A 23,765-nucleotide genomic window follows, 5' to 3' on the forward strand; every position below is an offset into this window, starting at 1 on the left:
CCCAGGGAACAGACAGTGGCCATTGTCTCTTTTCTGGCCCTCTTCCACACAGAGCCACATAGCAGAGACGCATATCTGAGACTCCATCAACCTGGTTCACATTGGTTGCCCCGCCCTGGTGATTACCTAAGGCTCAGCCCCATCCGAGTTACCAGTGCGCTTTTCTAAGACAGGCCCCTCTACTAAGACAGGAAGTCTTAGCAGCTCTACATAATACACGGAAACAAACACTGTGTGGCTGCCAAAATGAAGAGATGAAGAAATATGGCCCAAATGAAAGAACAGAACAGAACTCTAGAAAAAGAACTAGACAAAATACAGATGAGCAATCTTATCAGATGCAGAGCTCAACAAGCATCTGTTGAGTATTTCTCCTGTGTCCTATGTCGCGCACCGTTCTAGACATGCTAAAATAACTAAGTTACGGGCCCTGCCCTTAGGAGCTCACAGGCTTTGCAGTGATTCCTACCTGGAGAGACATCTCAGAATCACTTGAGGTGCATTTCCAGAATGACAGGGCCAAGGTGGGGGCCCAAGCATCAGCAGTGTTAGCTCCACGGCGATGCTGAGTCTCACTTCGGTCGAGAACCTCTGACCTCATGGGAGGAGGGTCCTCGCTGGTGCAGGGCGGGTTTGTGTGTGAGGCCAGGGCGAGAGAACTGGGTTGTCGCTGGCCAGCACAATGGTGTCCCTTGCATTTGAGGGTCTCTTTGCATGTTCATGTGAATGGCTCATTTGGTGTTGGAATGGTTCATTTGTACCTATAAAGTACCGAAAAAGCAATTGCTAAACAAGATGTAAGCAGAGTACAAGTTTCCTACCATTTTAACTATCTGACAGCTGTAAACCTGCAAAGAAACAACAGAAAACAACAAAAGGAGAGGAAGAGGAGAAGAAAGAGAAGGAGGCAGTGGTCTCCGAACTGAGGACAGCAGCCCAGCGCTCACACTACTGCACTTGCCTTCGGTGCGGCACCTGCTCCGTGCCAGGCTCCGGTCCGGGGGTGGGCCGGCAGCGGTACCTGTCTTCGGCAGCTGAGACGTACCATGGGGTGACAGAGACGAAAGAAAAGACGCAAGAAAGAGAGAACATATTGAGATAAAGATGGCCTTGGTGAGGAGTGGCAAAGGAAAAAGAAGCTGGGTAGTAAAAGAAAAGTAGAGAAAGTTCGTAGTCAGGGGACAAACAGCGTGTCACACCCCAGTAGCCCCGGGGACCTCAGTGTACCACACTAAAGGGACATCAGCTGTCGATGGCGGACAGGCAGGGAGTGCGGCTCTTAGGCGGGAGACGTTCGTGAAAGAGCAGCGAAGTCTCCCTCCGCGCTCGAGGCCGTCCGCGTACAGGGGTTTTCACGTGTTCTCCACCGTGAAGAAAGGCTGAATTGCCTCAGGGTATGTACACAGTTTAGAAAGATTCCCATCAAAATAGTTAAAATTTAAGCAGCAGGAAGGTTTATGCTCTCATTTTCAGAAATTTCACCTACATGGAACAGTATGTAAAGCTGATTGGGGGGGGGGGGGACTAAGGAAAAGGGGCATAAGGAAAGGGAAAGCATTTTATTTAGTACCTGCTTGGTGGTCATTCAGCCCTTCGAACAGCACTGAGATGACCATTCTCACCCTCATTTTTAGATGAGAAAGTCAAGGTTCGAGGAGACGGAGCGTCCCTGTGTTGCCCACGGTCTCACACTGGTAGATGTGGGGCTAGAATTGGGACCCACTGTACTTGACTCCAAAGGCCACGCCATTCCCCACCATAAGGTCGGGGGTGCTATTTCCCCCGACCTTAGAATGTTTAGAATTTACAGCAAAATTCAAGAAACCGCAGGCTTCGGTTTGGTAATATTAAAACCCCAAAGGTAACCTGTTTACGTGACCAAATCACACAAAAGTGTGAACATCTGAAACCAGTTTAGCAAAATCTGGTTAATATTTAGTCTCTCCCCTGTCACTGAAGTGAGAGGCAGTGATGTCAGTAAAAGGAAATGTTTGGTGCCTTAGCTAGGGAGACTCCTGAACTGGAAAACCTTACTTCTACGTTGCCTGTAGGCGAGTATTTTGGATACGCGGTGTTTAACTCTCCAGTGGTTACAGCCCGTGTGTCCCGAAGGTGCAGTGTGCAGTCAGGGAGATCGGGCCGGTGAGTGAATGGGTGGCCGGCTTCCCCAGCGGGCTGTGTGCCCACTGCGGGGCAGCCCGGACGAGCTGTGTGCAGACTGCTCTCGGGAGGACTGATGGGATCGCTGTCCGAGGGGGGTTTACAGCGAGGCCGCAGGGAGTTAGAGCTCTCTCCTCACGAGTCTTCGAGGAACTGGAGAGGCCTGAGCAGCCTGGAAATGGGAACAACTGTAACCACCACAGAGTGAATCCATGAGTCTCTTCCCTACTAACCCAGGGGCACGGGGGAAAGCACAAGAGTATGCAGTCTGGAAGGACTGGAGAGATGAAATAATGGCTGACTTGTGAATAACGGTGAAAATATTTGATGATGCGACTCCCGGGAAAGCAATTATGGTTAACCCCTCATTTGTTTGGCATTTTCAAGGATGGAACTGTCCCACAGAACTGAATTTTCCAGACAGCTAAAACTTTCCTATTTATGTGCCTCGAATGTTTTTTAACCATGCTTGGTGGAAATATTTCTGTAATAGATTATACAATTATCCTGCCTTCTTGAACAGAGGCTGCAAGAAATAACATTTCCTTAGATGCCTTTGATTGCAAGTCTGAGAAGACCTGATGAAAAAGAGGGTTAGAAAAACTCACGGCCTCGGACAACAGTGTGGTGATTGCTGGGGAGCACGGGACAGCGAGGGGCGGGGCGGGGATTAATGGTGCCAGAAGGGGACTTGACTTGGGGTGGGAACGCTCAGCACAGTGCACAGAGCACGTGTTGTGGGACTGTGCGCCTGAAACCCGCATGATTTTGTTCACCAGTGTCAGCCCAACAGACACAGTAAAAAGGGAAAAAAGGAGGTTTAAATAGTCAGGACTTGTGACTGCCTCACAGAAGAAGATCCCTGAGCCGGGCAGTCCAAGGATGACGAGCCCGGCACCTCGGTGACATCAGGCTGACTTTCTCCTTGTGGTCACAAGATGGGCGCACAGCTCCTCGCCTCGGGATCTCACATGAATGGAATGGGGCCCTCTCCTCACACGTGTCTCTTATCAGAGAGGAAAGTATTTCTCAGAAGACCCCCCCCCCCCGCCGACTTCCCTCGGGCCCCATGGGCAGGGCTGAGTCACATTCCATGCCTCGGTTCCCTGGAAGCCGAGAGCGTGGGCATGCAGTAGTGCTGGACTCTGGAGTGGGCGGGGCTCTGCCCAGGGAAAGGACAGCGAGTGGCTCTGGGTCGGGCCAGGGGGCGTGTCTTCTGTGGTTTTCAGGGCCGGGGGTGACCATTGCTTCCTGTACGGCCATAGCTGGGCAGGTGATTGAGCTTTGTGTTTCTACACTAAATGACCCCAGACTAGGGTTCTTTTCGATTTCCTAAGTCTGCTTTTATGTATTATTCCCTCGCCTTCCTTTGTGTCAGATCGCCAGTTATCACTACTCGCCGTTAATATGCCTTGCCCTCATCTTGCCATAATTAGATTGCTTTCTGGAAAAATCATATCAATTGGACTCGTCAGAGCTATGTCTGAAATGTTCTGAGTATCTGACAGCTGTCCTGTGGGTCACATACATAGTGTCGAATTTCCTCTGGCTGCTCAGTGTCCTTTTTCCATTGGTGAGGCTTTGTGGAAGGGGGGTTTCTGGAGCACCTTGTGAACTTTGATACCATTTGAGTGACGTCTCCTCGTGGTGGAAGGAGGAGCACTTGGGGGCGCTTAGGCTCGCTCACTGGAGACACGGAGACTGCCTCCGTCCATCTGAACCCAGGGTGCTTTAGAGACGGGCAGCAATCAGCCCCCTCCCCAGGCTGCATCGCTGGCGGCCATCTGCACAGCACCACCCGCTCCAGCCGTGACCGGTGGGACTGCTGCTGCTGCGACTGTGCAGCGTGAGGCAAGGTGGTATGGAGTTCAGCATTCCTGCCCAGTGCCGGGGTGGCCGTGGGGAGAGGTCCTGCGCACTGCCCAGGTCGTGCAGAACTAGAAGCGTTTGGGTGTGGCCTGTTTCAGCAAGTTCCTGGAGTAATGCTTTGAAAATGGTTCTTGAGATTACACTGAACTAGTGAGGACCATCCCTCCCCTGGGTAGAGAGCTGACCAAAACTCAGTCTCTGCATCCAGGAAGAAGGAAATAGAAAGCAGTTGTCAAAATAGTACTGACAGTAACTGACCCAAATGCTCCGGGAATCAAACATGAGCCAGCGGGTGGGTTGGGTTCTGAGGAAGCAAATGGTTAAAATGTTTAATTTTGAAATCGCCGAAACCATGAGCCCAAGCTGCTCAGAACCCAGGAGTTCTCCAGAACAAGGAAGCTGCTCTGGGGGCCCGAAGCCGAGGGCTGTGCGTCAGAAAGTCACAAGCTAGCCTATGGGCAGATGTCAAGAGGCAGGAACGTCGGGCATAGGGAGAACAGGTTTTGTTTTTCTGTAGTTCTGACTAATTTGTACCATTTAAGTCATTCTCACAAGAAGAATGCAAAGGATTTCTCATAAACATTTTCATTAATTTTTTTCTTATGCCTAGAGCATTTTTAAAGAAGCCATTCTTTTATTGACTGCTGAGTTACACAGACAGGATACAACTTGGTTGAGTTGAGCCAGATATTTTTCTAATTTTCTCATATGTGAATTAGTATGTGGATTACCCGTTTTGTTTCTGAAATACTCTGGCCATTCCTGCTCCCCTGATAATCCAGGTATTGTGTTCAGATTTTAACATTGGCTTCAACTATACATTTTTAGGAAAAAACCTCCATGGAGAAATAATCGTGTAATCAGTGCTTTTGTGGGATTGCTGTCCCTATAGCTGGCTGGCATTTTTTTTTAATCAAACTAACTCACTTGCCTAGGTGAATAAATTTGCATTTCAATTTGAATTATTTCTGATGCTAATTGGGCATTTTGGGGAACAGAGTGCATGGTTCAGAGCTAGGTGGGAAAATCATTTTTCAGATTATCGAAATACCAGCAACTCATTTGCAACAAAACAAAACAACAGGAACAAAAAATATGATACATTCCGAAGCCCAAAAAGCTGGTAGTTTGAGCATCATGAAGCCTGTGGTGTTATCTGTGATGTTACTTTGATATTGGATGGTGACTGTGTTTGCTTTAAATTAGTCAGTTACTGCCATTGAATTCTATTCAAAAGTGGTGTTTTTTTTTAATGGAAACTTACATGTTAGAAACTTTTCACCTGTGCTATTAGTGATTGTTTTCAGAGTTAATCTGAATCTTGTTTTATATTTGGAAACATATACGTAAACATAATTCAAGTGTATGTGAGTAGGCATTTTTTCTAAAATTAACCAGAAGAAATAAATGAGTAATCAGGACAAAGATAAACTTATTTTAGAAAGCAGTATTTATTCAAAATGACTAAAGATGTTACAGACCATGCATTGTAATATACAGGACTCCAAAGTGTTTTTTGGATCGAATTCTTTATACTTTGAATGAGTCTGTTTTTCACATTTTGTATTGTTCTATATGTTGCTAAATCTGTGCTCTGGCACAAACAGACAGTGAGACTGTGCTGAGGCGGAAAATGTGACCACAGAGTGGACCTTCGAAACCTTGCCGCTTTTCTTGGGCTGCGGGGTGACTCACGCAGAAACCCCCTGCAGGCAGCCCTGAGTCAGAGCCAGATGCACTCAGAGGCCGGAGGGCTGCCCCCCCACCCCCAACCTCGGCTGGGCAGTTTTCTGTTTCTTGGTTTGTTTGGGTTTTCTTTTCTTTTTCTTTTTGTTTTTTCCAAGTTTGCTGCAAACCTGACTTTTTCTTCAAGAAATCATGGTGGGTCCTGAGAGAACCTAGTCCACGTCAAATGTCACCCCAAACTGGCATAATAATCTAGTATTTGGGGTTTCTTTTTTTTTTTTCCATATATTTGCCTCGTGTTGCCAAAAAGATAAGCCCTGTCCATCCTTCCCGGTAAACCCTGGAACTCACTGGGTTGTACTTGTGACAGAGTGAGTGTGTGGAGAGCTGGTTGTACACCGGTCAAGTCAACGTGGCCTCTCGGAATGAGCTCAGGGTTTAGATCACGAGACTAGATCCGAGTCCTGCCTCTGCCTGGCGGTGGCGAGAGCAAGTGCATAAACCTCTTGGAGTCTCAAGCGTGTTCCTCTGTTAAACACAGACAGTAAAAACAATATCTTCTTCCCAGAGTTATAACTGTCACATCAGATAAAGTATGTAGAAGTACCCTGTAAAGCTAGAAAATTCTACAAGTGTTTTTTTTCATATTATTTTTGGTAAGTTAATGTGCCTGCTCTCTGTTCTGGAAGTGGGTAGCCTTCCCACAAATATACATTTTATACCTCGAGGGCTGTACTGTTGAAACAATCTGTTTTTACTGATGGTTCGCCTCAAGTAAAACCAGTGTCGTTTTCTTCTTAAAAATGGAGTTAAAGAACCCCGGGTGAACAGCTAAAGCACATCCTTCCTGTTAACAACAGAGGTCAGAGGCCGTCGTCCTCACGGCAGGCAGGTACCTGTGCTCCCATCGGCTGCGTCCATCCGGGCTCCCGCGGGTCAGGAGGAGGTCTTACGTGGTCACACGTACGGCAGAACCTGAAACTGCTGAGTATCAAAATTCACTGCCCAGCTAGAAGTAAAGTGATAACTTTACTTTCTCTGGGGGTCCAGTTGCCATATCCAGTAATATGGAAAGATTGTCAGCTGTCCTCTTGGCGAGCCCCTTTCTGAATTCACGGTTGAGGACAGCTTCCTCCGCTCTTCCTCCGTCAGATTACAGGTGAGGGAGACACTGCTCGGCCTTTGAGGAGTTTCTGGTCTAGTAGAGACTTCAAACAGGCACACAGCTAACTCTGCCTAGACCGCCGGGCAGGGGAAGGGCCGCAGGAGAGGCTCGGGTGGCATTCCTTCAGCACCTCCACTCCGTGCCTCAGAGTGGTCACATTTTCATGTATGTGTGGTTTGCCTCTGCCTACCTTGTAAACTCCTTGAAGGCAGGGAAGGCACCTTGTATTTCTTGGTCCCTCTCTCCGCACCTTTTACCTAAGCCTCAACTGATATTTGTGGCTTAAATAGAGTCTTATAGCCAGCATTTAGATTAGCCAAAAAACTGTATGAAGATGCACTTAAACCCTGACTTTCTTTTCCTTTTTTCTGTGTTTGCAGTTGACCTGCCCCTGTTTTTCCCTCGAGACCAGCCGACTCTCACATTTCAGTCCGTCTATCACTTCACCAGTAGTGGACAGCTTTATTCCCAGGCCCAGAAAAATTACCCATACAGCCCCAGATGGGATGGAAATGAAATGGCCAAAAGAGCAAAGTAAGTGAATCCGTTGTTATTTCCTGCAGGGAAGACCATGTTGTTTATCTAGTTCGGGGGCTGGCAAGCTCTTGCCTGCGGGGCGAAGCCTGCCCTGTGCCTCTGTTTGTAAATAAAGGTTTATTGAAACACAGACACGCCCACGTCTTCGCCTGTTTTCCATGGCTGCTCTCACGTTACAGTGGCAGAGCGGGTCGTCGCAGCAGACAGCGTATGGCCTGCAAAGCCAAAAATATTTGCTGTTTAGCCCTTTGCAGCAAAAGCTTGCCAACCCCTCCTCCAGCCTCATCAGGTAGACAGTATTGTTACTGTTGTCATTTTTAATGGGTCACGGGATCTAGCAGAAATCTACTGGTCTCTTTAGAAAAGTACTAGGTAGGAATTTGAGGTGTGGATAAAGGGTGTCCATGGAAGTGTGGGCAGCTGCTTTCGTATTTTTTTAAAAAAAAATCAGAAATTTCAGCTGACAGCAGGATTTTTGCTTAGTCGTCCATGCATGGATCTAGTGCCTGCTCTTTCGTGTGGGACCGCAGTGTCTTTGAAGGAACGGGGTGACGTACACATCCCTCGCTGCACCTCCGCAGCCGTTGCCTAAGGTCGGGCCCACGTTTGCCTTGATTAAATAAGTGGCTGCACAGATCGCCTAGAACTATCGAAATCCCTGTGGGAGTGGGTTGGGAATTTAACTGCGGCGTTCACAGCTACAACTGCCTGACGCAGACCCCTCTGCGGAAAGCGCCCACCAGTCAGATGGAATGGGGAAGTGTAGGAGCGTGCTGTGTCGGTGAGTATAGGTATAGGTATAGGTAAGGCTTCAGTATGTGGGTACCAGTCTGCATGAACCACGGCCTCCTCCACTGAAGCAACGGGATCAAAGTCATAGTTCCTAAAAATAAATCATAGTTCGAGTGGCAGGTGGTTACTACTTTGTCACTCTGAACAGCCTCATGCTCACACCTGTGACCTCAGCTGAAGGATGGCCAGATCCGAAGAATCACACAGAAGAAGAATTATCTATTAAGCATCCTCTTCATTCACTCATCCAGTGTTTACTGGGCATCTACCACATCCCAGGCAGGGTGCCCCGTGCCGGGGGTGCGATGACAAGGAAATCAGAGATTTTCCGTGTCTTCATGGAGTCCGTAGCCCAGCAGGAGAGATCAAAGCCTCCTTCATGTCAGACTGCCAGCTGTTTTAAAGTACCTCCTCACAAAACCTGGCCTTCCAGCCCCGGAGTGCTCTTGATCAGTAGGACGTCTTGCTCAGCCCCCGCCCCCTTCCTGAGACCTCCCTCCCTCTCGGCGTACCTGTTGGCATCTCCTGTCTCTCCAAGGCACGAGACCTCCCCTTACAGAGAGCAGATCGGCACTCTTCCAAGTAACAGCAGAGCGGCGTCCTCCGGAAACCCGGGCCTCCCCAGATTCATCCGTGCAGCCCAGAGCTGCTGTGACTGCCCCTTCCGCGTGCCCTTTTCCCTGGTTGCCATTTTTAGCCATGACACCCAGTCTGAGAGTCTGTTTAAGGAAAAGACAAGCATATACAAATGTAATTCATAACAATGACGAAGACTTGCATACCTTGAAACAAACTTGAAAAGGGGGATTATACAATAAGTTATATGGTGGAGGTATTGCCGTTGTTTAATTCTCTGGGCTTTCCCTGTGTATGCGTAGGATCTGCCTCTAGAAAACGGGCTGTTATTTGTGGTGTGTGCTGTGGAGTCTGAACCAGATGTGTCTCTGTGGTTTCCATGGCAAAACTGTCTTGGTGTGTGTGTGTACTAGGTAGACATTTCAGCATGTATGAATTGAGTCTTTAAGGAGTTGCAGACCGCAAGCCTGTGCTTTCAGTATGAGAATATTGTAAGTGAAGCTTGTTTATCTTAACAGATCGGTTCAGAGTTTGAAGAGACATTTGCTTTATGTTAACACCAGTCTAAAGAAAACATCTGAAGCAACCCTGAAAAAAATCCGCCTTCCACTGTAGTGAGAAGGATCCATTTTAAATGCAATAAGAGAAAAAGCCAGCAGCTTCGTGCTAGGGAGAGGAAACAGTGTAAAAGCTCTCTTCTTGAGTGGAACTGAGCGGCTTCCCTGGGTTCTGTCGGAAGGCTGGGCGGCAGGGAAGCACAGCCAGGGCGCTGTCCCGCAGTACCGATGGGAGCTTGGTGCGGGAAGCTGGGGAGAAAGGCCAGAAAGAAAGGTGCGCTGCAGCACTCTTCCCACACCCGTCGTCTTTGTGCGAAGGTATTGTGTGTACACAGTGCGTGAGAGGCTCTGATTCATTTCCAGAGCTCTGCCCGTGGCGTAAACAGTGTCACGGTCTGTGAACAGCGGTAGAGCCCTTTGAGTGGAGACGGCTGTGTATTCCCTCCTGTCGAGCAAACTTCTGCACACGTGAACTCAGAAAGGACACTTGCTGGCACTGACAAGGGCTTTTCCTGGAACGTGAACTTCTCGCTCCGGGTGGCCTAGCAAATTCTGTTCGCACAAGTGCAGTGCCCTCCCCCAGCAGAGCACAGGCTCCAGGGTCCTGCATGCCCCAGTTCCTATCGTCAGGTCTAACCCTGGAGGCTCTGTGGCCTTGAACAAGCAAGGCTGTTCACCTCTTGAACTTCATCCTGTAAAACAGGTCTGTACTCCTCCCTGTTGGACGGGCTTGCTAGGAAGGGTCGGTCTGTGAGTGGACCTGTGAAAGACCCTTGGGCTTAGCTTCTGCTCTGTCCCACCGTGCCTTTGCTCACCCCCCCCCCCCCCCCGCCCTCTCTCTGTCCTTTCACACCCACTCCTCACTCCGTGTGCCTCCGTAAGGTTTTCCCATCCCCGCTGGCTTGCCGGCAGCTATTTTCCCTCTTAGCCTTTTTTTACACACAGTCATGTCATCTGTTAACAGCTTCATTTCTTTCTTCCCCATCTTTATACTCCTTCCCTTTTTTAAATTTCTTTTTCCTCCTTGCATGGACGGGGACCTCCAGTAGGATGTTGTACACGAATGTGAGAGCAGACATCTGGCCTTACGTTTACACATTCAAGTTGTGTTAGCAGTAGGCTGTGCATAGACGTCTTTCTCCGCGTTGAAGGAATTCCCACATGTTCCTGCTCTGCCGGAGTGTTTATCACGAATGGGCACTGAATTCTGTAGAATGCTTTTTCTGCACCTACTGGCATGCATCCTCTGGGTTTGCTTCATGCTATTAAAGTGGCGAATTGCTTTCATTTGTTTTTGAACGTTAGACCAACCTTGCATTCCAGGGATAAACAAACCTCTCTCAGTCATGATATTTTATCCTTTCTTATGTTATTGTATTTGATTTGCTAAAATTGTGTTAAGGTGTGTATGTCTATGCTCATTGATGATATTGGTCTGAAATTTCTTTTCTTTGAGTTGTCCTTGGTGGATTTGGAAAACAGCACAGTGCTGGTTTCACAGTGCTGGTTTCTCACAGTGCTGGCAGTTTTTCCTTCCCCCTCCACTCTCTGAAAGAGTTTATGTAGGTTAGGCTCTGTTTTTCTCTAAGGGTTTGAGTTTTGTTTGTGGTAACAAAAAAATTGATGTATTTATTAAATATGGAGACTCAGATTTTTTAAATTTCTTCTTGTGCCAATTCTAGTACATCATGCATTTATTTGTTTTTTAAGGAATTTATCCATCATGTATAAGTTTTTGCATAATTTTTGTAGTATTTTCTCATTTTTCTTTTATTTTCACTATAGGAGCTGTAGTGATATAACCACTGTCATTCCTTACACTGAAAAATTGTATATTTTTCTCCTTTTTTTTAAAACAGTCTAGCTAGGGGGTTATCAATTTTACTAATCTTTTCAAAGAAACAAGTTTGACCTTGCTGATTTTATCCATGGTTTCTTTTCTACTTTATTAATTTATGCTTTTATCTTCACTATTTTCTTATACTTATTTTCAGTTTAATTTGTTATTCTTCAGCCTTCTGAGAATGGGAGCTTAAGTCATTGGTTTTAATCCTTTTTTCTTTTTTAATATAAGCCTTTATGGTTCTAAACTTTCTGAGGTTTGCTTTAGCTACATCCCACAAATTTTGATGTTGTTTTTCATTATCATTCTGTTAGAAATATTTAGAAATACTTTCTAATTTCCCTTGTGGTTTCTTTTGATTCCTGGGCTATTTATAATTGTGCTGCTTGAATTTCAAGTGTTTGAGGGGTTTTCTAGATATCTTATTGTTACTGATTTTTGGTTGAATTCTGTTTTGGTCAAAGATCATAATCTGTAAGATCTTAATCCATTGAAATCTGTTGAGATTTGTTTTATGGCTCAACAGACCTTGGTAATTAATCCACGTGAACTTGAATGTGTGTCCTGTAGTTTTGAGATATAATTGTGTGTGTGTGTTTGTGTGTGTGTGTGTGTGTGTGTAGCCAAATTACTTATTAGTGTTATTCAAATCTTCTATATCATTACTACAATTTTTTGTGTTTATTATTATATCACCTTCTGAATGGAGGTGTTAAAATTTCTGCCTGATTTTGGATTTGTCTATTTCTCCTTTTAGTTCTATCCATTTTTGCTTTCTGTATTTTGAATTTTTGCTATTAAGGTACATACATATTTAGAGTTGTTGTGTCTTCTTGATAAGCTGACCTTTCTATCATTATGAAACAACTATTTCTGGTAACATTTCTTAGCTCGAGGTCTTTGTCTGATGTAATACAGTCGCATTTGGTTCCTTAGGCTTATTTTTTGCGTGGTGTATCTTCTTTCGTCCTCTGTGTATCTTTATATGTCAAAGAAACCTTGTAAAATTGTTTTGTGATCTAGACTGATAGTCCCTGTCTGTTAATTGGAGTATTTGGTTCATTTACATTTCATATAATTAATAAGATGATTGAGTTTGTCTAATATCTTGCTATTTGTCCCATTTCATTTATTTATTTATTTATTTATTATTTATTCCTTCGTTTTTCCCTTCCAAATCTTCCCTTTGATTTATTTGAATATTTTTTAGTATGCCATTCTCTCTTCTATTGGCTTTTGAGCTGTAGCTCTTTGCATTCTATTTTAGTTAATAATACACTATAATATTTCCTCAACATGTCTTATATAGCATGAATTAACATGATACTTTAGATATAATGTATAAAAACAGCATAATTCTCTTCATACTTTCTACTACTGTCCTTTGAACTCTTAAATATTTTACTTTCACATATCTTATTAATCCCACAATACATTGTTATTACTTTGGCTTTTAGTGTTCTCTTAGCTTATAAAGAATTATAGAAAAAAAGAAAAATTACATTTAATTTCATTTTATTGGATAATTTCCAAATAAAGATCATGGAGAATCATTTCCTCTCCCTCAAAAATAGAAAAACACCACTTATTTTCAAAAAGTCTTCCTTGGAGCAAACTATCAAAGAGACTACATTCAGCCTGTGCACAGAGGACACTGAGATGCTCCATCCTCTGGAAAAGAACACTCTGGGTGTGTGACCCCCCGGCCCCTCTGCCTTCCCTGTGGACCTCGCCGTGTACAGGCACTTCACCACATACAGGCACCCTGCCGCACTTCCCCGGGCCACCCCTGCAGCCCTGCGAGGGCACAGTGTGGGAATCCTCGCCTTCCTCCCTGCAGGTAAAGATACCGAGGTTCAGTGGTTATGCACATATTTGCCGTGTACAATGCACACCCACGGTTTCTGTGTGCATTATATGCAGGATTATCATGCCCGTGGTATGTAGTCATGATACCCACGTATAGTACACATCCTTATTTTTCCCTCAAAAATTTGGGCAAAAAAGTGTGCATTATACACTTGCAAAATATGGTAAATGACTCACCTAAGGGCAAACAGCTAAGTTCCAGCTAAGCCAGGGCTCAGCCCAGGGCCTCTGGCCTCTCTGCACGGTCACACCCAGGCAGAGATGGAGTCCCCGTCCTCTCCCCACGTGCCGAGCCTCCCTCCGCAGAGTCCGGGCACGTGAGTCACGTAAACATAGAGAGGGAATTCACGTGGCGTTTAAGAGCACTGGCCCCAGTCAAGACAGAGCTGGGCTGAAACCTGTCTCTGCCCCTCGGTGGCCAGCAAGTATGACTTTGGACAAATTCATAATTTCCCTGAGGCTGTCTGCTCATCCACAAAATGTTGAGTCTAGTTTAGAGGGTTGTTATGAGTATTAAATGGGTTGACTTCTGTTGTTGGTTAACACGTGGCCCCAATCCTAATAGCTTAAAACAACACAAGTTATTATCCCACAGTTTCCTTGGGTCAGGGGTCCAGGACAGCGTGCCGGGGTGCCGTGTTTGGGTCCCAAATGCCCAAACTCGAGGTATTGCCTGGGGCTGCCCTCTGGTCTGAGTCCGAGGGCCTCTCCCCGGCTTACTCAGGTTGTCGGCAGAGTTTGGTTTCTTGTGATTGTAGGACTGAGGTCCCTCTTTTCTTGCTGGCTGTCAACTGGGGGCCACTCCGTGCCACGTGGTCCCCACCGTTCTCAAGTCAGTAGCGGTGCCTCCGGTCTTTCTCATGTTACCGACCTCTGACTTCCCTGTCGCTGACCTCTAGACCCAGATTTAAAGGGTTCATTTGATAAGGTCAGGCCTACCAGTTCATCTGCCTTCCTTAAAAACATCTGTTCCGTGTATCACCGCCCAATGACAGGAACGAAATCCATCATTTTCTCAGTCCTGAGGATCACACGGGGAGTGCAAACCAAAGGTACCGAGTCTCGGGGGCCACCTTAGAATTCCGCCTGCTCCGTGGTGCCACGTAGGTGGATTGTCCAGCACAGGACCTGGCAGGTGGCGAGTGTTGAGTCAACGTTAAGCCTCAGCATCATCATGCCCGGAGGAGGAAACAGACTTTTTTTAAAGATAGCAGAGTCGACATCGCTGTCTTCACATGTACCCCGGCCAACAGTCCCCCAACTTCAGTGACTTGGCCAGAGCCTCTTAAGTTCTGGGCTGTCCCATCCCCAGCCGCTGCTGCCCGCGGTTGTGTTTCCCTGGTGCCAGCACAGCTGGTCTGAAAAAGCGGGGGGGGATTTGTCCTTGAGTTACTCCATTCACACAGACTCGGCGTTCACTTGAAACAAGCTGGACCCGCTAGGTACCTACTTGCCCTCTTGTATGTAGCCTTAGATGTGCCCAGAAGAGTGGACCAAATGATTTTTATAATTCCTTCCAGTCTGATAACTCTGCAAATACACGGAGTGAGTTTTCCAGGGATTTCACTGTGCAAAGTACAGGTTGATCCTAAAGGCCTCCGTAGGTTCTTAGAGCAGAATGTAATTTAATTTAATTTGGGAAAACCACCTACTGCAGCATCCCGCATTACATTTATGATATAAATGAAATTACTAAAGGATGTGTGAAAAATACCTTCTCATTCCACACACGGGAGAAATTCATCACGAACCCCCTAAAGTCATACGTTGTTTCCCTTCTTGCCTCAAGGCCGGGAAGATGTGATTTCCCGGTTTAGAAGCCTGCCCGAGTGCCGCCGCAGCAGTCCGTGATTTCCCGTGTGGTGTTCTTCCCCACGCGAATACTCGCATTGTCTGTCATCCGATTGTTTTTGCAGAATAACTCTCTTTCAATAGTTTTAAGAGGTATATTCTGGACTATTTAAATTATTTTTCATTGTTGATACCTTAGTATTCTCAAAGATACTGTTTTCTTCCAACTTCTCATCAGCTGCCAAAAGCGTCAATCCAGTCCTCTAAATAAAACAGACAAAAATAGATCTCTGCTTGATGCAGGGGAAGGTGGTAGATGTCCCCCCTCGGTTTGTACCCCTTTCCTGCCCCTTACTGTGGCCCCCGAGGCCCCTCTGGACCCCCAGGGTGCCAGGGAGCGTGGTGTGGGAATCTGCCCTAAGAGGGCACTTCCCAGCGTGGTCCCGGGGGCTCGGGCTGGGCCGGGCAGTGGGCGTTCGTGAAGTGTGAGTGGTTATAATGTGAGCCTGTCTGTGTTTGTTTCTCTAGAAGTTAATCACTCGCTTATTCACTCCTGTGTTGGTAGCTCCTTAAGGCAGCTCGAATTATGCTTTGTCGGTGCTGTAGTTTAGTGGACAAGTCAGGCAATCCCTGCGCCTGGTAAGCCGGCCAGAGGGAGCCCCAGCTGAATCGGCTTTGGAGCCCTGGTGTCCAGACCCTGCTCCGTGTCAGGGAGGACCCTGGCGGGGACTTTGCAACAACACCTCTCCCCCTCCCCAGGCTTGCTCCCCCCACCTCCCATCTCTTCCCTTTCTGTCTGTATTTCTGACACCAAAGGTAGGGGGATGACCGGGAAGTTAAGGACTGTGGCCAGCCGTGACCACAGCCCTCGTGCAAGGGGAGCAGCCACGGCTGAGCCGCCAGGCAGGAAGGCTAACCGGCTGCAGGGACAGCTCACGGGGAGTCAGGGCCCCCGGGAGGCTCTGCCGCAGGGGCCTGCCAGGGTCAGCCCCCAGGGACAGAAACTCCGAGCCCAGGGTCTGCTGCTGTGATTCATGGGTTTTCTTTTGTTTTGCCTCGAGTCTCCTAGGAATGGTTCCCTTTACAAAAATCCCAGCTTCATCTTCCCCTCAGGAGAGAGGAGGGAGTTTTCCAGGCCCCGCCAGCAGAGCCGGGTGCTCAGGAGTGCCTGCCCTGGGAGGGCAGGAAGGGGCCAGTGAGGGTGAGCCCATCAAGGGACTGAGGAGGGTCGGGGTCCTCAAAGCCCCCCACTCACGTGCCTACCCTGGACTCCCGCGCAAGCGAGCCCACCCCTCTGTCTGGGGGTTAGAAATATGGAAGCCGTGGAAAGAAAAATAAGGCCGATAAACAACATGGCATTTGGGGATCCTTGAACTCGCAAAGAGAATCATTTTTTAAAGTATCTTCAAGGGATTTGGTTTGTTTTTCCTTTCAGAGGAGAGAGCCACAGAGATGGGGAGGACTCCAGATCTGCCTGGCGTCCAGGCATCCTCTCCAAACTGCGTAGGTCAGAGAGAACATGTTATTTATTAGAACCTGACATCTGTTGCTGTGAAGCGATAAGCTCCACTAAAAAGCATGGCCATCAATTACTGCCAGTATAGCCCGCATCCCAGGCGGAGCTGCTCACCGGCCTCTCGGGCTGTGCCAGGCACAGAGCGCTGGCAGCCCGGCCCAGCCTTCGCACCCCCCTGGGAAGGGTCCGCAGACCTTCCCCGGGCCCTCCGTCTCTGCTCTGGCACCTGCAGTTCCCTCCTGTGGCCCCTGCGAGGGCTGGAGTAAGGACGGCACCCCACCCCTGTCCTTCCTGCTTTCTCGGTGAAAAACAGGCTTAGGGGTTACTGACTGGTCTCAGCCTTGGGCCAGAAGAAGCTGCACGTGGAAGGAATAACTGGAAGGTCGGCACCTCTCTGTGGAGGAAATGAGCACAGGGGTGCCTGGGAGAGAGCTCCCGAGGGCCCAGGCTTGGGTTGCAACCATCCCTCCCGGCCGTTGGGAATGTTTGCCATAACCAAGTGCAGTCACGGCCTCGTTTGTGAGTTATGGTCATACACGTTCTTTCTCGGAGAAACAGGCATCTTAGTCAGAAAGGAAAGGGGAAAGGAGTGGATTTGGGATTTGTATAAAAGGATAAAAAACCAAAGTAGAAACATAGACTTACTGAGGGGATCAGAGTAGCCTTGGAACTGCTGGGAGAAGACCAATGCAGGAGGTAAAGAAGGTGCTAAGAATAGTGGCCCGGGACCTGGGGGGCCCGGGTCTCATCTGGGCACCGTTTCGGATGTCCTGTGTGACCTTGGGAAAGACGCTCTACCTTTCAGTACCCTCGGCACCCTCGTGTGAAAGTGCTGGGCTATTAGCGGATGATCACCGAGTCTTCATTTGTTTCTGGCACCGCAAGTGAGAATTGTGTTTGAGGTGGTTTAGCGTCCTTTTGTATTCATCTTGAGAAAATTCCATCTCCCTTGCCAGAGGTCAGGCACACATTGAAAACATTTCTAAGTGGAATTAAGCACACCATGTACGTGATACTTCTCTGTACAGCCCGTATCTGGTATTTATAGAACACTTCAGTTGTGGAACGTGCGCACATATGCCCTGAACACACACCCAGTGAAACAATTCTGGATGTAATACATTTTCAGATGTCAAGTTAAAACAGCTTCTTGGGAATCGGGCTTGGCTGTTCAGATGTGCGTGTTGGGCTCTGACAGATGCCGCCGGGGCTGCTCAGGGCTCTCGTGTGTGATGTGGAGTCTGGCCAAGGCAGGAGGGCCGAGTGTTTATTTCTATCGCTTCTCGGTAAGGCATGAATTCTTGGGGAAAGAGGACGCATCAGAGAACAGTCGGGACCATCCACTCTGCGCACATCGTTAGGGACGAGCAGAGGCCTCGCTTCTGCAGAAATGGGCTTCCCTCCTGTCTGCTGTCAGATCGTTCCGCGCAGGGGCCACCTGCAGAAGTGCACTAAGTTCATGACTTTTGAAACAGAAACTTTCTAGAGGTGAGCAAAACCAGAAGCAGATTTGGGGGCAGTTACCACTACTCCAGTGATCTGCAAAAGCCACAGCCAATAGCAGAGCTAAGTTGGGGGGCCAGGCAGGAATGCATCTGGGAAGGTAAGGGCGACACTGGGAGCCAGTCTCAGGACGTGGAACGTAAAGGACTGTTAGCGATCATTCGGCACAGCCAAGGTTGAGTGTGGTAGGCATTAACCATTGTGGTGCAGATTATGAGATATTGGTACCAAACCCTTTATACCGTGATTGGCATACACTTGACATTCAATTCATCATTTTCATTTCCTGGAAGAACTTGTTCAAGGCCACGCAGTCAGTACCAAGATTAGAACCCTCTGCCCCCGGTCCCTGGTCCAGAGCCAAGCCCGGGCCACCTCTGACCACCTCCCTTTGTTAATCTGTTTCCTGCTCCCTCGCTCGCAGGGAGCCTAGGGCTGGGGTTAGCATTTCCGCACGCACGCACCCAGCCACCTGCCCATGGGCGGCTCACTCAGGAGGCCGAGGGCAGCCGAGGCCATGGGGAAAGCCCAGGGAGTTCTTGAACAGAAATAGCTCTCCTGAGAGTGTGCAGACCTGGCACTGCGTCCCCACCTGCAAGGGGAGGTAAACATTCCTGTGGCCGAACTTGACACTAGAATCTGTGTGCAGAGGAAGAAGGGGAGGTTGTAATGGAGCAGGCTGAAGGGAAGACACTGCTTCCCGGCTGCCGCTGCACCAGCAGGAAGGCTGCACGTTGACAAGAGGACGAAAAATTCCAGTGACTCCTATCTTCCCAGACAGACAGAACCCCTGGCGCTTAGTCATGCCTAATGGAAAATGGAAGCCAAGAAAGCAGAAGTAAGGCTGGAGCGACCCGCGGTAGTCATGAATCCAGAGGCACCTCTAAGGAGAAGAGCGATTTGCCCCCTGCGCACCCTGGGTGGTCAGGGCTCTGTTGCCAGGGAGAGCTGCCAGGGCCGTCGGGAGAGCAGACTTCAGAAGAGCCGTGATTACAAGCATCAAGTGTAACAATGGTTTCTGCAGCTATGTTACTGCTAGTGATTCATTCTGCAAACGTCTTAGAGTGACTGACACTATGTACGGAGTACGCTCAAAGCACTAGGGAGGCCACAGCACACACGTGCATGTGCACGTGCGCACACACACACACACTCAAACTCAAGGTACTGCCCTCTAGGTGCTAAAAGTCATCCACCCATTGAAGAGCCCCGCCCACAAAGCCTGATCACCTTGTAGATGGCAATAATAGTGTGCTGAGTACGCACTGCACCAGCGTAGTTGTAAATGTTGTATATGTTCTACCTCCTATGATTCTCCTGTAACAACCCTAGGAGACAGGTACTGCATTACACCTCTTTTACAGGTTGTGACACTGAGCACCCCCCACCAAGTGAGGTGACTTGTCCAAGGTCACAGAGTAACTTAGCACAGAAACTGAAAATACACATCAGTTTTCTAAATTTTAGACTGGCATTCTGCTGTCAAAACATCCTGTCTGTCTTCCTCAGATTGATGGCCCAAATTACCCCAAACTGGCCAGGCAGCCGAGCTCAGCTGTCTGTCCAGCACTGGGGTCCCGAGGCTCTCTGCCTCGTTGACACTCGGGTTTGGTGTGCCCCAGTGTGGATTTGTGGTGACAGACATTTGATCAGGTTCTGCCCAGATCCCCACCCCTTTTCCCATTTACTCATTCTTTCATGAAGCAAATGTTTTTTGAATTCAGATTAGGTATTAGGCACCATGTTAAGTGATGTGTTGGATTTACTCCCCACTGTTGCCGAACTAGAGGTGAGGTGAAAATTCCGTAGAAATGGCACTCTGTGTTAGGGCAGCAATACATGTAGAGTGCAGGTGAGACACAGGGGGGGTCCTGAGGGAAGGAGAGGATGTCCGTTTCCGGAGACCCGGGGAGCTGCTGTTGGAGGGTGGGTAGGATTTGATGGGCAGAGGTGGAGCGGGGAGACTCCCGCCGGACGGAGCAGAGTGCCCTGCGGCCGGAAGCAGGGGCTTCCCGGGCCAGGCTGCACTGGGGAGGGGGCAGTGGACGCGGCAGGACAGAGGGCAGGACAGGCAGGTGAGCTGAGCATGCTGCAGAGTGGAGGGCATGTGCTCTGGGACGACCCCCACCAGAATTCAAACCCTGGCGCTACCGCTTTCTGCAGTGTTTCGTTGCCTCTGTAGACACTGGTTTGCTTATCCGCGCCGGAGGATAACAGTCCTCTCTCCCAGGGCACTGTGAGTGTTAAATGCGAAAATGATTGTAAAATGCCTGGCATATTGTTGGTGCTCAAGTAACGCTAACCGTTGTTACTAACTGCCATGCTGAGACATTCTGTCTTGTTTTTGTTTTTTTTTATGTAGGCAATGAGTTTTTTTAAATGAGAAGATTATGTATTGATACAATGATCTATCTCGGTGGAGACAGGTAAAGCATAATAGGTCCCCCGGCCTCGGAAGTGGTAAGAAAGGCAGGAAGAGCTGAGTCCTAGGGTCACGCTTGTGGAACGCCGTCAAGGAATGGTTGTCCCGGGCCCTTTGGCCCCTCTGGCCCCTCTGGCCGCCTCGATGCCCGGGGCTCTGAGGGCCCGCTCTTGTTCTCCAGGGTTAGGGCTGCCAGCTTTAGCAGTTAAAAACTCAAGATGCAAGATGCCCAGTTACATTTGAATTTCAGACAAATGAAAAATAATTTAGTGTAGTATACCCCATGCCGTGTTTAGGACATAGTTATACTAAGATATCATTTGTTGGGTCTCTGTCCAGCGAGCTGCAGAGGGAGACTCACCCCTGCCCGAGGCTTCTCTCTCCGGGGAGGAGGGCCCTGCGCCGCAGATTCTGGCGGTGTGTCCAGGTCACTGCCTGGGAGGGCCATCAGATGCTGGTGCCACTGCATGTGTTTGGGGGTGAGGGCTGGGGTGTCTTGTCCCGGTTTCCACACGTCCCTGGCCCTCTTTCTGCGGAACGTTCGGACAGTTGGCAGAACGGAGAAAGCCTCTGTGGTCTGAGGACTTGTGTCATGGAATAAGAGCAGAGTTGCTTCCAGGAACTCCGACTGCCCCTGTGGTGTGAGTGGCACTGGGACAACCACAGCAGCGGGCACGGTGGTGACTGACCGGCTGCCCCGGCCCTGCCGAGCCTGAGGATCCCAGCAGTGGGCGGACAGCCCGGCAGCCTCACTCTGGAAGTGAACCAGAGAGGACCCAGCGGAGGGGAGTGCTGGGCCCGAGGCCACACAGCCACTCAGAATTGGAGCCTGAACTAAAGTCTGGGTCCGCCCCTCTGGGTTCTCCAGCAATCACCTAGCGCACCCAGAGTTCCTGCCGCGCTCGCTTGGCTGATCCCTGAGCCTTTTCTCTGGGTTACTTGGAACAGGGGTCTCCAGCTCTCCACTCGCCTGCGTGTCCTTTGGTGCAGCCCCATGCAGCCTCTCCTGCAGCTGGAGTCCGGTGAGCCCCTAAGAGCGAGGCCACTGCCAGCAGGGAGCCCCTGACACTAAGACCAGCGAGATCCTGGGCCCCCCCCCCTTGGTGCTGATCTCTGCCCCACCCTGACCGAGTGCCTGCGGTTGAGGCGGAAAAATCCGCCTCAGAGCAGACGGCTTTTAACCTCCGTTTCAGAGGAGTAATTGGCCCGTGGACCATGAGGTGAAAATTAAAATAAAGCAGGGTGTAGTTTGAGCAGAGCAGCGCCCTTGGGCTTAACAGTGACTTTGACCTATTCCTCCCAGACTTGAATGATTATCCAGCTGCCAGAGGGTTCTTAGAGGAGTCACTTTATTAATGGCGTTGCTGGCGAGGCGGCATTAGCCCTAAGACGGGCTTTATCTGCACGCTCTGCAGGCAAGCCCGACGCTGCAGGCAGGGCCAGCCCACGTGGAGGCCCGGAGCGGCGATCATGGGATCTCCCACTCTTTTTATTTTCTTGTTCTTGCCACGACTTGTCATGGGACCAAGAAAACTTGTTTTGAAAATGCTTGACAGCCGAAACAACCTGTTCTCAGCCCTGGATGAGAAGGTTTGTCCTCCGTGACCACTCGTGCACTATTAGATGTCGGACCAGCTGCTGACTGGAAAAAATGAGCGTGCTGTTTTTCCCTCACATTGTTCACAGGCAAGTGCCAGTGGCTTTCCGGGTCCTCGTTCCCCCTTTTCTCCAGCTTCCCCAGACGCGTTTGAAGGCTGCGCCTGAGTCGAACTGATGAATGACCGTTAGCAGCATGTACTTAGGAGGACGTAACTGCCGGTCATGTCTCTGAGGGTTGCCTTCCCCGGTCCCATTAGATTTTACCCTTCGGTTTCCCACTTGCAGTTAGCCCCGGGGGCCAGCCTGGCCTTCTGCACGGGAGGCTGCGTGGCCGCGGCCGCACCTCTGCTCCTCCCGCCCAGCCCTGCAGGCCTTGGTCTTGGGTGGTCCTGGGTGTGTCCTAGGGCTGTGAAGGAATCACTTCACCCCTCCTCTGCAAAGAGAGGGTTGGACTAGATAAAAAAAAAACAAAAACTGGCCAACAGTAGCCTAAGGGCACACACAGATAGCCAGCTGCCTGTTTTTCTAAATAAAGTTTTCCTGGAACGCAACCACCCCCATTCACTTACATACTAAGTGTGGCTGCTATCACTGTAAGGAAAGCACTGTGGAGACACGTCTGTGGCCCGCTAAGCTTCTGAAAATACCTACGATCTGGTCCCTTACAGAAAAGGTCGCTAGTCTCTGGACTAGCTAATCTGCAGTGTTTTCAAATCCAACTTTCTATGACTTTGGCCTTGTGGCCGTTGTTTCGCAGCCAGCACTCCCAAAGCAACTAAGGGAGCCAACCAGACGGGGCCTCTCTCCCCTCTGCGGTAGTTCCATTCCCGGCCTGCACTCAGATCGTGGAAATCCGCAGAGGGCGGGGGCTTGCTTTGCTGTACGTCTGTATTTGTTTATTGATCTGATGGCTGTGTATCCATGGTGTCCGCCTGTTTTGAAAAAAAAAAAAAAAAAAGACGCTGCAGCCATGTAGGTCTGACTTCATCCAGCAGCGTGGTTCGAGGTGGGCCACCCATTTGCATCTGCGTGGAAGGGAGCACTGATTTGTCTGCTTGACGACCGTGACAGGAAAGGGAGCCCACGTGTGCCGCAGCCTCCAGGCCGGAGCAGTGGGCGGGGCAGGACAGCTCAGAGCGGCGGGGCAGGTGGGTGACGGGTGAGAAGAACAAGAATGAGTCCTGAAGATGCCTTTCAGATGCAGAGGCTAGGAAGGAACGAGTCTTTCTAATCTTTTAATTTATAAAATCAGGATCCCTGTGACATGCATCCCAGACCCACGTTCCAGACACATCGTTCCACAGACTCGAACAGTCCTCTTATCAGAGTCCCCCGTGGCCCATAGAGAACTTTTGTGCAGATCGGTAAAAGGTGCCCCCTTTGGTTGGCGCAGAGTTCAGCGAATAGCTTTGTGTAAGGAAAACCTGTGCCTCTACTGGGCTTAGGGCCCTGGGAGAGCACACCGCTGAGTGAGTGGAGCGGGGCTGGGTTCCCGCGCCACTGGCTCCTGGGCCCAACCCTCTGTGCGGGGCTGCAGCTGCACTGCCAAGTGCAGCGGCCACTCCTGATACCTGGTGTCCTGGAAGTCTGTGGGGCCCTCTCCCAGGAGCCCTGCCGGCCAGCAGCAGGGTGACTGTGTGTGGCCTTGGCGCTTGAGGCCGTAGCAGCCTGGGCTGGTCCCCGTCGGCAGTGCTGCGCCGTGGCGTTGGCTCAGAGTCTCTGAGCGGGAAGGCGGGTGCCCCGAGGCTGGGGCCTCTCCCAGCAGGCGCCGTAGGCCCTGCTCTAGTTCAGGTCCTGGCTTTTCTTTCCCAACCTCTGACCTAACCCTGGCTCAGCCGAAGGGATGCACATGATTTTCCACACAGTTCTGTCTCAGAGGT

The 23,765-nt window shown here is 49.5% G+C and overlaps 1 protein-coding gene across 2 annotated transcripts in view; it reads left to right on the forward strand.

Moving 5' to 3' along the window:
- The window catches only part of BABAM2 (BRISC and BRCA1 A complex member 2), a 329,882-nt gene that overhangs the window by 291,209 nt on the left and 14,908 nt on the right, over nucleotides 1–23,765 (forward strand). For both annotated transcript variants that reach the window (XM_028516209.2, XM_036027790.1), the window contains one exon: nucleotides 7,261–7,414. In XM_028516209.2, the coding sequence (XP_028372010.1) occupies nucleotides 7,261–7,414 (154 nt within the window). The remainder of the gene's footprint in view (nucleotides 1–7,260; nucleotides 7,415–23,765) is intronic.

Source organism: Phyllostomus discolor, chromosome 6 (assembly GCF_004126475.2).
Source record: "Phyllostomus discolor isolate MPI-MPIP mPhyDis1 chromosome 6, mPhyDis1.pri.v3, whole genome shotgun sequence".
NCBI lineage: Eukaryota > Metazoa > Chordata > Mammalia > Chiroptera > Phyllostomidae > Phyllostomus > Phyllostomus discolor.